Source organism: Engystomops pustulosus, chromosome 6, assembly GCF_040894005.1.
Source record: "Engystomops pustulosus chromosome 6, aEngPut4.maternal, whole genome shotgun sequence".
Classification (NCBI taxonomy): domain Eukaryota; kingdom Metazoa; phylum Chordata; class Amphibia; order Anura; family Leptodactylidae; genus Engystomops; species Engystomops pustulosus.
In genome coordinates this window covers 152643295-152657169 of record NC_092416.1, presented here as the reverse complement: position 1 = coordinate 152657169, position 13875 = coordinate 152643295, and the positions used below count along the sequence as shown (strand labels likewise).

At 40.2% G+C, this 13875-nt stretch overlaps 2 protein-coding genes across 2 annotated transcripts in view; both read left to right on the top strand.

The window, feature by feature from the left end:
• LOC140065981 (olfactory receptor 6C3-like) overlaps nt 1-4417 on the top strand; it is a 45179-nt gene extending 40762 nt beyond the window's left edge. The window contains exons 5-6 of the mRNA XM_072113543.1: nt 2626-2680; nt 3461-4417. Of these exons, the coding sequence (XP_071969644.1) occupies nt 2626-2680; nt 3461-4417 (1012 nt within the window). The remainder of the gene's footprint in view (nt 1-2625; nt 2681-3460) is intronic.
• An 8516-nt stretch (nt 4418-12933) lies between these two features.
• On the top strand, nt 12934-13875 carry LOC140065980 (olfactory receptor 8I2-like; the record flags this gene model as incomplete). The annotated part of the gene is made up of 1 exon (XM_072113542.1): nt 12934-13875. A coding segment is annotated over one exon (942 nt), but the record flags the coding sequence as incomplete, so codon positions are not given.

Genomic DNA, 13875 nt, shown 5'->3' with positions numbered 1-13875 from the left:
AATAATCTGTTACAGCGTTAATATTTTTTCTAAAACCCCAAAATAGTACCACTGAAAAATGCATCTGATCCTGAAAATAATAAGCCCCTGCATGGCAACATTAATGGAAAAACAACAAACAAGTGCGGAAACAACCCGGAAAGGACAGGAATGCATATCATAATACAAAAAATGGGTCTGAACCTTAACCCCTTAAGGACGGAGGGTTTTTCCGCTCATTTCTCGCTCTCCAACTTCAAAAATCCATAACTTTTTCATTTTTACGTGTACAGACCTGTGAGAGGGCTTATTTTGTGCATAACAAATTTTACTTTCCCGTAATGTTATTTATTTTAACATGCCGTGTACTGCGAAGCTGAAAAAAAATTCCAAATGTGGAAAAATTGAAAAAAAAAACGCACGTTCTTGTGGGCTCAGTTTTTACGACTTTCACTCTTCGCTCCAAATAACATGCCTACTTTATTCTTTGGTTCGGTGCGATCGCGTTGATACCAAATTTATATAGGTGTTTAAATACGTTTGTTATTGTGTTTTAATACATTTTCAAAAATTAAACGAATGTGTACAAAAAAGAGAAAAAATTTTTTGCCATCTTCTGACGCTAATAACTTTTTCATACTTTGGTGCACGGAAATGTGTGAGGGGTCATTTTTTGCGAAATGAGGTGACGTTTTCATTGCTACCATTTTGAGGTCTGTGCGACATTTCAATAATTTTTTATTTCATTTTTTATGTTATGTAAAAAGGTGTAAAAGTCGAATTTCGGACATTTGGGCGCCATTTCCCGCCTCGGAGGTCACCGCCGGCCATAACCGTTTTTATATTTTGATAGATCAGGCATTTTGGGATGCGACGATACCTAATATGTTTGTGATTTTTACTGTTTCTTATGTTTTATATCCGTTCTAGGGAAAGGGGGGTGATTAGAATTTTTAATATTTTATTAATTTTTTTCTTTTTTAAACTTTTTTTTTTCTTTTTTTTTCACTATTTTTTAGACCATCTAGGGTACATTAACCCTAGATGGTCAGATCGCTCCTACCATATACTGCAATACTTCTGTATTGCAATATATGGCGTTTTTGCAGCACATTCATTACAATGAGCCACTGGCTCATTGTAACGAATCTGCAGAAGCCATGTAGCCTCGTGTCAAAAGAAGACCCGAGGCTACCATGGCAACCGATCGCCGCCCTCCGATGACGTTCGGGGGCGCGACAATCGCATTAAAGATGGCGGCGCCCGCGCCGCTGTTTTTTAAACGCCGCCGGCGACTTTGCCGGCGGCAATCACATGGTTAATAGCCGTTATCGGTGCAAGCACCGAGCGCGGTTATTAGCGGTGGGGGTTTTCTGCAAAATGCAAAAACCCCCACCTTTGTATGAAGAGGACTCAGCCCGTGAGCCCTCTTCATACATCCCTTATACCTCTGCGCCGTAGAGCTACGGCGCAGAGCGTTATGGGGTTAAGCTATAAACTGACTATGTCCTGAAGGGGTTAAAACCCAGGCTCAACATCAAATTCAGCTCTGGTTACTGGCAGTGTAGCAGACGCCCAGCTGCATAGTACTACAGTGTTTTAATGCAGATAAAGGCTGTTTTCATATGAGGACATTGAACTTCATCTAACAGATATATGCCTATGTGATTTTTAATAGTTTTAATGTCTAGTCTTTTCTATTTCTACTTTTTGCTGGTTTTATACAACAACATTGTGATATTTAGACATTTCATTTTGTTCGTTTGTTCTGGTGTGCACAAGGAATTTGAGCACCATCAAATTCTGTAGCGCTTTACAGATTTTGAGGAACCTTTGTTTGAACTTCCTCTTCCCAGTTGGCACCCATCTGTGAGATATTTCCATACCAACAGATTATTAGGGACTGGTCAGACAAAAACAAGTGTTAAAACACTGGGATTTTTTTAGTTAGTGTCTGCATACAGTTTTCAATGTCTAGGTTGGTAGTTAATGCTGTACTGAGGTCTATACAATTTCAGGGGGGGGGGGGGGGATTCTGTGCTGTACTGTTGTAGTTGGTGCTTCTGGGGGATTTTTAACTGGTCCATTCAAGTTGAGCGGTATGATAATGCTTCCTGGGTCCAATGAAGGCTGTGAAACCCCACTCTTTCTCAGCCAACAGTACATAGATACTACCAGCGGTGTCAGGATTTGAACTGGATTTGGTTGGTGTTTCTGCATTACCTACTGGTGTTTTTAATGTTAATTTGAATTACTGTATCCTATCAAGAGTGGCCGGGCTCTATCTAAGGCTCGTTTTGTCATTCAGTATTTGGTAGGTATTATTTTGTCTGCAGATTATCCCTGACTCTGGTCAATGCTTTCTAGTAGCTTGTTTCTTGTCGGTGGTGAGATTCCTGTAAAGTTTGTCTGTTCTCTTGCACTCTCTCGCCACTTTCCTGTCTGTTCCCCTTTATCCGTGTTTATTTTATTGTGAGTGTTTGAGGATCTGCTCTGTCTGTATTTGGCCTTGGTTGCGTATTTGTGTGTATGCTGAAATTGCTAGTTTGCCAAGTATTCTTGCAGCAATTGTTTCATTAGGGGGGCCCCAAATTAAGTACACCAGATCCTAGTATCCTTTAGTCCTTTTCCCTACTTTCTGGATAGGTCTCCGTGTTCAGAGAGAGAGAAGTTATCCTTGTCTTGTCTGGAACTAGCCAGGGTAAGCTGACCATAACTCACAGGCAGAGACTAGCTTATCCATAGAGTAAGCGAAAGTTTTACCTTCCTTGTTTCCCAAGTTCTTGCTGATCTCTTAATTCAATTTTATGCTTCCTTGTAAACCGTAACAAGCGGCTCCTATCGAGTCCAAAGCAGGGAAACAGACCAGAAGTCAAGATACAAAGGGTAGTGGATAACTACTCTGTAGGATCTCAGGATTAACTGTTCTGGACTGTTTTGCTGTTATATAGAATGTCACCATTCACACAAGACCGTCAAAGCAACACAATAATCTTACCCATCCAATATGGAACCAGAGACAGCCAGAGATCCTAGGGAGAAGGTAGACATGGTTCATTACTAGTCCAGCCTTCTCCTTTCCTCACTGCATACAGGAACCAGATCTGCCTGACTCGAAAGACCCTGCGGTCATGTGATCACTCGGTCTAAAGGAGGTAATCAGAGCCGCTGAATACAGTACAGTTCTGATCTGACGTCTGCCCCCACAGATGAAAATTTGTAAGAAAATAAACATTAATATTTATTATCATTATCATCATTAAAATAAAAATCCCTTCTACACTATAGAAAAACATTGCCATAGGTGCCTCTGTACATGTTACATATCAAATTATGGAATAATATAGAATCATTGTTCCGTTTTTATGGCTGTGATCATCATTATGCTCCTCATCCACTCTGTGAATCACGGAGGTGTTGAAAAAAAATGTTCCCCTTTGTCTTTATTCTTACTAAACTTGACTTCACTTTAATGTTTCAGATTAAAGAACAATTGATAATGAACCAAACAAGATTGAGAGAATTCATTCTATTGGGTTTTGGAAACCTCCACAGCTTCAGCATTCTACTCTTCATTTATATCTTGATTATCTTTCTATTCACAGTTATAGGAAACCTTCTGATCATCATCCTAGTTTCCATAAATGTCCATCTCCAGACCCCGATGTATTACTTCCTCTGTCATCTTTCCTCCTGTGATATTGTAATTTGTACAAACATTGTCCCCAGTTTGCTCGGTGCCATTGTTCGAGTAGGGAAAAAAATTACTTTTTTTGAGTGCATGACTCAATTTTACTTCTATAGTGGTACAATCGTTACTGAATGTTATCTTCTGTCAGTGATGTCCTATGATCGATACTTGGCCATCTGCAACCCCCTAAGGTATTCTGGTATCATGGATATGAAGTACCAGATCTATCTTTCAGTATGGCCATGGTTGGTGGGTTTTACTGTCAATATATCAGCAGTTGTAATTATAGCAAACTTTGATTTTTGTCATGACAATATCATTGACCATTTCTACTGTGATGTTCTTCCTCTTCAGAAGCTTTCCTGCTCAGACACTACTGTTATAGAACTGGAAGCAATTCTCTTAGGTTTGCCAATATTTATTTTTCCCAGTAGTTTCATCATTGTAACCTATGTGTATATCTTCCGAAATATAATGAAAATTCCATCTACCACCGGCAAAAACAAAGCCTTTTCTACCTGCAGTTCTCATCTTATGGTTGTGGGAACATTTTACGGGGCTCTAACAGTTAAATACATGATCCTATCCAATGGAGCTTCAATGCTTATGAATAAGATTGTTTCATTGCTACACACTATATTTACTCCTCTGTTTAACCCTATAATATATAGTCTCAGAAACCAGGACATAAAGGCAACACTAAAAAAATTTTGGCCAATAATTGGCCAAAAATTTTTTGTGTATTAAAAATATACAGCCGGTTACGTACAAGATAGGTTCTTTAGGTTTGTTCTTAAGTTGAATTTGTATGTAAGTTGAAACTATATGTTGTTTTGTAATGGATTTTCATTTTTTTTGCTTTGGATGGGACCAAGAATTAGCAATGAAACTTCATTACTTACAGCTGATCATTGCAGCCTGGGATTAAAGAGAGCTTCACCAGAGGTCACATTGGAGAGAGAGGTCCATCTGTAACTAGGGGTCGTATGTAATTTGGGTGTCCTTAAGTAGGGGACAGAGGCTTGTTTTCAGCATAACAAATTGTACTTCTAGTTTCAAAATTCAATGAAATCTGAAATTGTTTTCGTTTTTATGGCTTTTATGCCCTTTATTTATTGGGTCAGAACGATCAAGGGTCAGAACGATACCATGTTTATATAGGTTTCATTATGTTTCAATAAAGATCTAAAAATTAAACCTTTTGTACAGAAAAAATTCTTTGTTTCACTATTTTCGGTCCTAATAACTTTTTCTTACTTCACTTTACTGGCCTGTTTAAGGTGTCATTTTTGCATGATAAGCTGTTGTTTTCATTGGTCCAGGTTTGTGTACTTTACAATCGTTTGATCATTTTCTCTTCAATATTTTATGTCTTAAAAATTATCAAAATGTGACAAGGTGCACCGCTGATGACAAATAGTTTTTATTGTTAAATTGGGACGGGGGGAGTAATCGTTGTATTAACAGCCTCTGGTCTTGGTGACCTTGGTACCTGATCTATTTTTTTCAGATCCTGATAAAGGAATCAAGAACAGAAGAAGAATCAGTGGAACGAAATTTATTGGATATTATAAACTTTTGTAAAAACAATTGTAAAAACTGAAAAGTGGGGTGTGTAAAATTATTCGCCCCCCTTAAGCTAACACTTTATAGCGCCACCTTTTGCTGCTATTACAGATGCAAGTTGCTTGGGGTATCAGGTTTCTATCAGTTTTGGACATCGAGAGACTGAAATTTTTGGCCATTTTTCCTTGGAAAAAAGCTCTAGTCTTCTCCTTGTTTGAGATGCAAGTTTAGAGGGACATCCTGGTATTTTTAAAATCTTTTTGTATCCAAATCCAGCTTCAAACTTCGCCATAACAGTATCAAGGTCTTCATGATGCAGAACCCTGAGACTTTCACAGAGCAGGTGTATTTATACGGAGACTTGATTACACACAGGGGGATTATATTTATCATCATCAGTCGTTTAATAATGTAAAGGTGATGAATAATATTGTACACCCCACTTTTCAGGTTATTATTAGAGATGAGCGAACATACTCGTCTGAGCTTGATGCTCGTTCGAGCATTAGCATACTCGCAACTGCTCGGTGCTCGGACGAGTATTTCGCCTGCTCGAGAAAATGTCATCTCGCGGCGTTTAGATTTTTGGCGGCCAGAAACAGAGCCAATCACAAGCCAGGAGACTCTGCAGTACACCCAGCATCACATGGTACACTTATATGTCGATAGCAGTGGTTGGCTGGCCTGATCAGGTGACCCTGGAATAGACTAGCCCCTGACCGCGCTGCTCGGATAATTCTCTGTCTGGATGCAGTTAGGGAGAGAGCTGCTGCTGGTCAGGGATAGCGTTAGGGTGCTAGTAGATTACTGTTAGGCAGGAGTAATTCTCCAAGAACCTTACTGTTAGGCAGGAGTGATTCTCCAAGAACCTTACTGTTAGGCAGGAGTGATTCTCCAAGAACCCAAAAGCCCTTGTTAGGGCTACATTAGCGTTTTTTCAAAATCCTTTTGTGTGCTGTCAGTGTAGGTTAGAAACAAGCCATAGCAATCATCTTCTGTTGTTGCTGTCTGAATTCTTCTGCACGTTTTGTTCTATTAAAAATCATACACAAAAAAAATAAAAAATAAAAAAAAACAAAAAAACAAAAAAATAAATAAATAAAAATAAATAATAAACCAAACAAAAAAAAATTACAGTTTATTTTTCTGTTTTGTCAATATAATAGACTTTAATTTTGAAAATGTTGAACCCGAGGGTTAGGGGTAGAGGACGAGGGTGTTGGCGTGGGTGTCCAATTACTGCAGGTGTCAGAGGCCGTGGTCCTGGGCGGTGTGAGACACCACCTGCTGATGAAGAAGCAGGGGAACGCAGCAGAGCTACACTCCTTAGCTTCATGTCTCAAGTTACTGGGACTCGTGGTAGAGCACTGTTGAGGCCAGAACAGTGTGAACAGGTGATGTCGTGGATTGCGGACAATCCTTCTAGCCATTTGTCCACCAGTCAGTCTTCCACGCAGTTACCCAAGTGAGCACTCCTCCAGCTCCTCAGCCTCCTTCCCCCCAGTCTGCCCCCTCCCAGGAAAATTTGGCATTTGAGCCGGCATACTCTGAGGAACTGTTTTTTGGACCCTTCCCAGAGTCTACTACTACTTTACTGCATCCATACATCATCCCCTTATCAAACGAGCTGTGTCAGGCAGAATTTTCGGGTGTTTCACCAGATACATAATGGAACTTGGCCCATCTGTCGCCGCCATGCAGGAGACCTGAAGGTTCAATCGTAGCAGCACAATATGGATGCCCCATACTGTCGCTCTTCATCATGGAGCCATTTCCGAAAAAAATTAAAAATAGAACCGCTATGCTATTCCATTATTCCTAGATGAAATATTCAAACGACCCCGTCTGCTTTGAAAATTATAATTTTTTCAAAGTCAACGCTTCTGGCCCCCACGCCCATTTTGGGTGGGGAGGAGCCGAGAGGCAGGGGCTTGGACAGACGAAAGCTCGCCTGGCAGCGGACCGCCAGCTCCATCCCAAGATTAGGCAGCTTCAGAGGCATCCATGCATGCTGCCCTTGCTGTTTCCTGTCTACTTTGCCTCCACGATCCTCCACAGTGTCCACCAATGTCTCCATGCGCAACTTTCAATTGTCTATACCCCAGACGCTGGAGCGCGAGAGGAAATACAGCACATCATCCTCTTATCAAACGAGCTGTGTCAGGCAGAATTTTCGGGTGTTTCACCAGATACATAATGGAACTCGGCCCATCTGTCGCCGCCATGCTGGAGACCTGAAGTTTCAATCATAGCAGCGCAATTTGGATGCCCCTTACTGTCGCTCTTAATCATGGAAGTCGTCTCCATGGCTGCCTCCACATGTCGTCCCCTTAGCAAACGAGCTGTGTCAGGCTCATTTTTCAGGGGTTTCACCAGATACGTTATGGAACTTGGTCACTATGTCGCCACCATGCTGTGTTATCGACTAAATATACAGTCAACCTTTTGTTCACATAGGAAATCATTTCAGCGCTTCTTGCTCACCTCCTTTGGTTCCTTTCTGCCGCCTTAACCAGGCAAAATACTGATACATACAGTGCTACACGTTATTCTCGCCAAAAGGAATTTTTTAAATTGGTTTGAAGCCTGAATCCATTTGGGGTATGTCGCCATGCCACTCTCTAGCCTGCCGCTGCCTCTGCATGCCGTCCCCTATAGTGTCAGGGTTAATTACTGCATGTTTTAGATGCTATCTAGCCTCATTCGGTCATTCTGTCATCGCCATGCTGTTTCTCATAATTTTGGCATAATGGTGCGATTGAGCAGCCTCAGAGGCATCCATACATGCTGCCCCTGCGGTTTCCTGTCCATTTCCGTGGCGTATCCATCATTTTCTGAGGTTTCCAGGTGTTTGGCCAAGCTTCCCTGTGCAGAGCCTTGGTCCCCTTGAAAAATGTCCCCTTGACTTCAATGGGGTTCATTATTCGAAATGAGCACTCGAGCATCGGAAAAAGTTCGACTCGGGTAACGAGCACTCGAGCATTTTAGTGCTCGCTCATCTCTAGTTAGTAACCATTTAAAGTTACATCGCTAAGTCTGAAGTTGCAAGGAAACTTTCCTTGTGTAGTGAGAATAAGATCTCCCGAGATATTAGCGCAGCAATGAGGAAAGCTTATAAAAGGGGATGATACTGATGTATTATGATGCTGCTGCCTGCAGTCACAGAGTAAGTACTGATGATCATTTGTTATTCATGTAATGTTTAATCTGCAATTAAAACTATTCTGAATATTATTTTATCAATAGTTTTTGTTAATACTGTTACTGCAGCTACTCATATTATGGTTACATAGATATATACTGAAACATCTGTAGCAATATTACAAGCATTGATAATAGGGTGTAAAGGCTGTAAATATTTGGGGTTCAGTAGCAAAAAGTATTGATAGATTTGGGTGATGTCTTGCCCAAACACAATGTATACAGTAAGGGATTTACGATTTATCAAAAGGTGGTAATTGTTTTTCCATGCTATAAGGAAATAGTCAAGTTACATCCACCAACCTTCATCTATATTTAGGACTCGTCGGGAATCTTATTATATTTTATATGATGCATAGAAATCAAACCAGTATAACATGTACATTACCCATTAAAAGATCTAAAGTTACATAATTCATTGCCATGTACTGCATTTATATGTCAATGAATCCTGTCACTACACTGACTTTTTGCATCCAAACGGAATAAAAAAAAATAGTGAATATTTCCCTCTGGTGTTCCCAGTCCTGGACACCCCCCATCTGACTACACTACACTCTACTGTTGCTGGGTAGTCAGAGCTGTGATTACTGCTGTTAACCTCTAAGATTAGCCTGATCATTAGATCAGATCAGAGCAGTTTTCTTGCACCAGTTTTTTTACCATCTTAGGAGCTTTTTGTATGTAATGTCAGGCGTAACCCTAAACTCTCCGCAGCTTCTGGAAAGCTATAAAACGGTGCGTTCTCAGCTCCGTCCAATAGTAATGAAGCAGGTTATTTGTTTAAGTAAGTAGGTTCTCCATGAAGTCTCATACCCAGGGCCGGCACCTGGTTTCAGTAGGCCACTGGCAATAGACCCTCAGTGGGCTCCTTTGCAGGGAACTTATGTGATGGCATTAAAAATTCTGAAACTTAAACAGTTGCTTAATATATTCCCTAGTTTATCATGCCAAACACCCCTCATGGTAATTTTTATATAAGGCCCTTATAGATTAATTACGGTATATATGTGTTTAATGGATTTGAGACTTTTTCCTGAAATGTCACAAAAAATTGCAAATCTGCAGTTCAGACAATTGTGAGACATTTGAAAGCCAGAAAACTGTTGTAACTACAGTGATAAATTTCCCGCAAAGTCAATATACAAAGCTGTGATACATTATAGATTTGTACAGAGAAAATGACTTCTAGGCTACACAGCTATGTGAAGTGCATGGGGGTTATAGTATTTAACAATAAGTAACCTTGCCGTACATCATGATGTTGTGTACCATCTAAGAGTACATTCAGAGGGCCGTCTATGGGGACGCATATGAGGCCCAAATTTGCAGCCACTTGCGGCCCATATATGTCCCCATAGATGGCAATGACGGCCCGGCGGCACCCCATGTGTGCGGCCGTGCGCCGCTATTCCTCCTCTCCAGCTTACAGCGGTATGCCCGCCCGGCTGCAGCAGGTCGAGCATACGGCTGTGCAAATGTACCCTGAGGATCGCAATACGTCTTGTAGTTTTATTTCAAGGAAAACCACAAGACTGGGAGGAGGTTTTATACCCAATGGTAAATCTGAACTTGTAACACATAAGACATTAGGCTACTGTGGGAGATTCAACACAACATGTGAATAAGCCAAGTGGAAGTAACCATTTATTTTACAGAGCATAGAAACACTACAGAAAATTAAATGTCATTGCTCCCCCCCCCCCCCAACTAGTGAGTCCCGGGGGAAGGAAGGGTAGGGGGCAGCTGCAGCCTCTGTGCCTGTGTGCCTCTATGCAGCCTCCTGTTCTCCACACTCATGTACCTCCCTCCCTCCCCACTTCCTGTCAATTGCATTGAGCAGGTAGGAAAGGGAGGAGGATGGTGTTGAGGAGAGGAAGAATGTATGAGGAGACTTAGGCACACACAAGCTGAAGCTGGTTCTCCCCAGGACTCACCACACGCTGCTGACAAGGAGCCAGGTAATGGAAATCAAACAATAAACTGCGGAAATGATTTATAATGCTGACAAAAGCATAACATCAGCATGACATAGGGTATTGGAACCTGTCACCAGCTAAAAATGGTATTCCTGGTGATAGTTCCACTTCAAGCAGTTAATGTCAATAGTTTACCTATCTTCTAATATCAGTTATAGGATGCATTTCATGACACGAAGGTGAGTGTGAGCTTGTATTTTTATTACTGAATTAAAAGCCATAGAGTCGCTACTGGTCATAGGTCAGCACTAGGTGACTTTGAATAAAGTTGTATATAGTAAGTAATGATTGTGATAACAATTTAGTCTTGAGTTTTTAATGGGAACCAGGCTTCTTTTTTCTACTCCCAGGACATTGTAAGCAGTGTGTGACTATGGTTTCTTTTATGACCTAGTATTTGGGGACTTTTGTTTTTACAGGTGTTTGAAATAATTTTAATTTCTTGTGTTTTCTACTTTTCTACAAAGAAAAACTGTTTTTGAGAAGAACTGATTTGTTTTATTGGTGTATTGTTTTCAGGTCTTGATTTTTTTAAGGGATAAATCTTTTTTTAAATGGTACCATTTTGGATTACATCCAACTTTCTGCATTTTATTTCATTTTTGGAAGGCAGGAGGTACAACAATGGCAATTTTTGTATAGTTTTTAATGTAATTTTTTTTCCTTTCACAGAAAAGTTATTTCAGGTTAACCTATGAGTCAAGGTTGCTGTTAATGTTTTTTTTTTTTTCAATTTGACATTTTTACACAAATAATAGTGGGTAAAATTACGGTTTTCATGGTGATTTTTATGTATTTTTTTAAATTTTTTTTATTATTCTATAAAACTTTAACATTTTTATTGTGTCCCATTAGGACACATTCTCAATTAATGGCTCTAATAATAAATTACAATATTTCTATATTGCAGTGTATTACAAATGACTAATAGGATTGTTGCAAGTATGTGGGAGGTAAGGTACATGGAAAACAAAACCTTTTGCTACCTTGAAAGGCAGCCCCCTTAACATCAAGTATGACCTACAAGAAGTCTAAAAACATGATGTGGGATTAAGCCAAACCAGTATATCTATTCCATAAGGAACAGACTCCCAACTGTAGACAGCACTGTTTCGACCTGATTGGGTCTCCTCAGTACAGCGTAGGGAACTGATTTGGCTATATGAGAGGCTATTGACTAGGGTCAGACAGTAGGTGTTCTCCTTAAGGAGACAATGCCAATTAAGGCCACCTTAAAGGCGTGTGGAGACTTAAAGCCATAGATGCTCCACTAGGGAATTCTGGGAAGAATGCAAATAAGTTTTCCAAGGTGTTAAATGGAAAACAATACCTCCCTAGTGGAGCATCTATGGCTTTAAGTCTCCACACGCCTTTAAGGTGGCCTTAATTGGCATTGTCTCCTTAAGGAGAACACCTACTGTCTGACCCGGAGGTAAGGTACAGACAGAGGGAAATTTCTTTCCTCTGATAGATTCCTGACATGCCACAGTCACAAAAGGGTTAAACTGAATATATTTTTTTTGCTTTATGCAGCGGCTAATCAGGACAAACACACTCTTCCTACACTTTTAAAGTGAACTTGTCACCAGGAATGTCATTTTTAACTAGTGACAGGTTCCAATAGTCTATGCTATGCTGATTTTTAAAGTGTCCTCGTCTGTATTCTGAATAATTTCAGTTTATCATAGTTTTTGTTCACATTACCTGGCTCCCTGACAGCAGCGTCTAGTGAGTCCCGGGGGAAGGAAGGGAAGGGGGCAGCTGCAGCCTCTGTGCCTGTGTGCCTCTATGCAGCCTCCTGTTCTCCACACTCATGTACCTCCCTCCCTCCCTCCCCACTTCCTGTCAATTGCATTGAGCAGGTAGGAAAGGGAGGAGGATGGTGTTGAGGAGAGGAAGAATGTATGAGGAGACTTAGGCACACACAAGCTGAAGCTGGTTCTCCCCAGGACTCACCACACGCTGCTGACAAGGAGCCAGGTAATGGAAATCAAACAATAAACTACGGAAATGATTTATAATGCTGACAAAAGCATAACATCAGCATGACATAGGGTATTGGAACCTGTCACCAGCTAAAAATGATATTCCTGGTGACAATTCCACTTCAAGCAGTTAATGTCAATAGTCTACCTATCTTCTAATATCAGTTATAGGATGCATTCCATGACACGAAGCGCACATTTCTTTATTAGTTCCTCAAACAAGACACAGGTAGTGTACTACAAAGTCCAACAAAGTATCATATGTCCTAAAAATCTGTACCTTAAAATGTGGGCACTATATGTAAGATTATTTACGATTTATTTAGAATGCCCAAATTATGTTAGCTGTTATGGGTCTTGAAGGCAAAACTTTACTCCACCAATGTCCTGCTAACATTTTTACAAACTTGACTGAATGGTTTGTAATAACTTTTTTGTGCAAAACACTTTTTGATAAATATACTTATTTCTCTACTCTATGCAGCCTTGGAGTTTCCATTCCAGATAAAAGATCTGATGATTCATTTTGTTTTCAATGAATGAAACAAGAGTGACAGAATTCATTCTATTGGGTTTTGGAAACCTCCACAGCTTCAGTATTCTAATCTTTATTATGTTCTTGATCATCTTTCTATTCACAGTTCTAGGAAACCTTCTGATCATCATCCTAGTCTCCACCAATGTCCGGCTCCGCTCCCCCATGTATTACTTCCTCTGTCATCTTTCCACTTGTGATATTGTAATTTCTACAAACATTGTTCCCAACATGCTCAGTGCCATTCTCCTGGGAGGAAAAAAAATAACTTTTTATGAATGCTTCACTCAGATTTACTTCTATAGTGGTACAATCGCTGCTGAATGTTTTCTTCTGTCGGTGATGTCCTATGATCGATACTTGGCCATCTGCAATCCCCTAAGATACTCTAGTATCATGAATATGAAGTACCAGATATATCTTTCACTAGGACCTTGGTTTATGGGACTTACTGTAAATCTTTCAGGAGTCTTACCTGTAGCAAACTTTGATTACTGTCATGACAATATCATTGACCATTTCTACTGTGGCGTTCTTCCTCTGCAGAAGCTTTCCTGCTCAGACACTTCTGCTGTACAACTGGAAGCCTTTCTATTAAGTTTACCAGTATTTATTCTGCCCTGTGGTTTTATCATTGTAACCTATGTGTATATCTTCAGCACTATAATGAAGATTCCATCTACCACTGGCAAACACAAAGCCTTTTCTACCTGCAGTTCTCATCTTATTGTCGTGGGGACATTTTATGGGACACTAATAGTTAAATACATGATTCCATCTAAAGGAGCTTCAATACTCATGAATAAGATTGCCTCCTTACTACACACTGTATTTACTCCTCTGTTCAACCCTATAATATATAGTCTCAGAAACCAGGACATAAAGACATCAATGAAAAAGTTTTGCCCAATAATTGGCCTTAATTTGTTTGTGTATTAA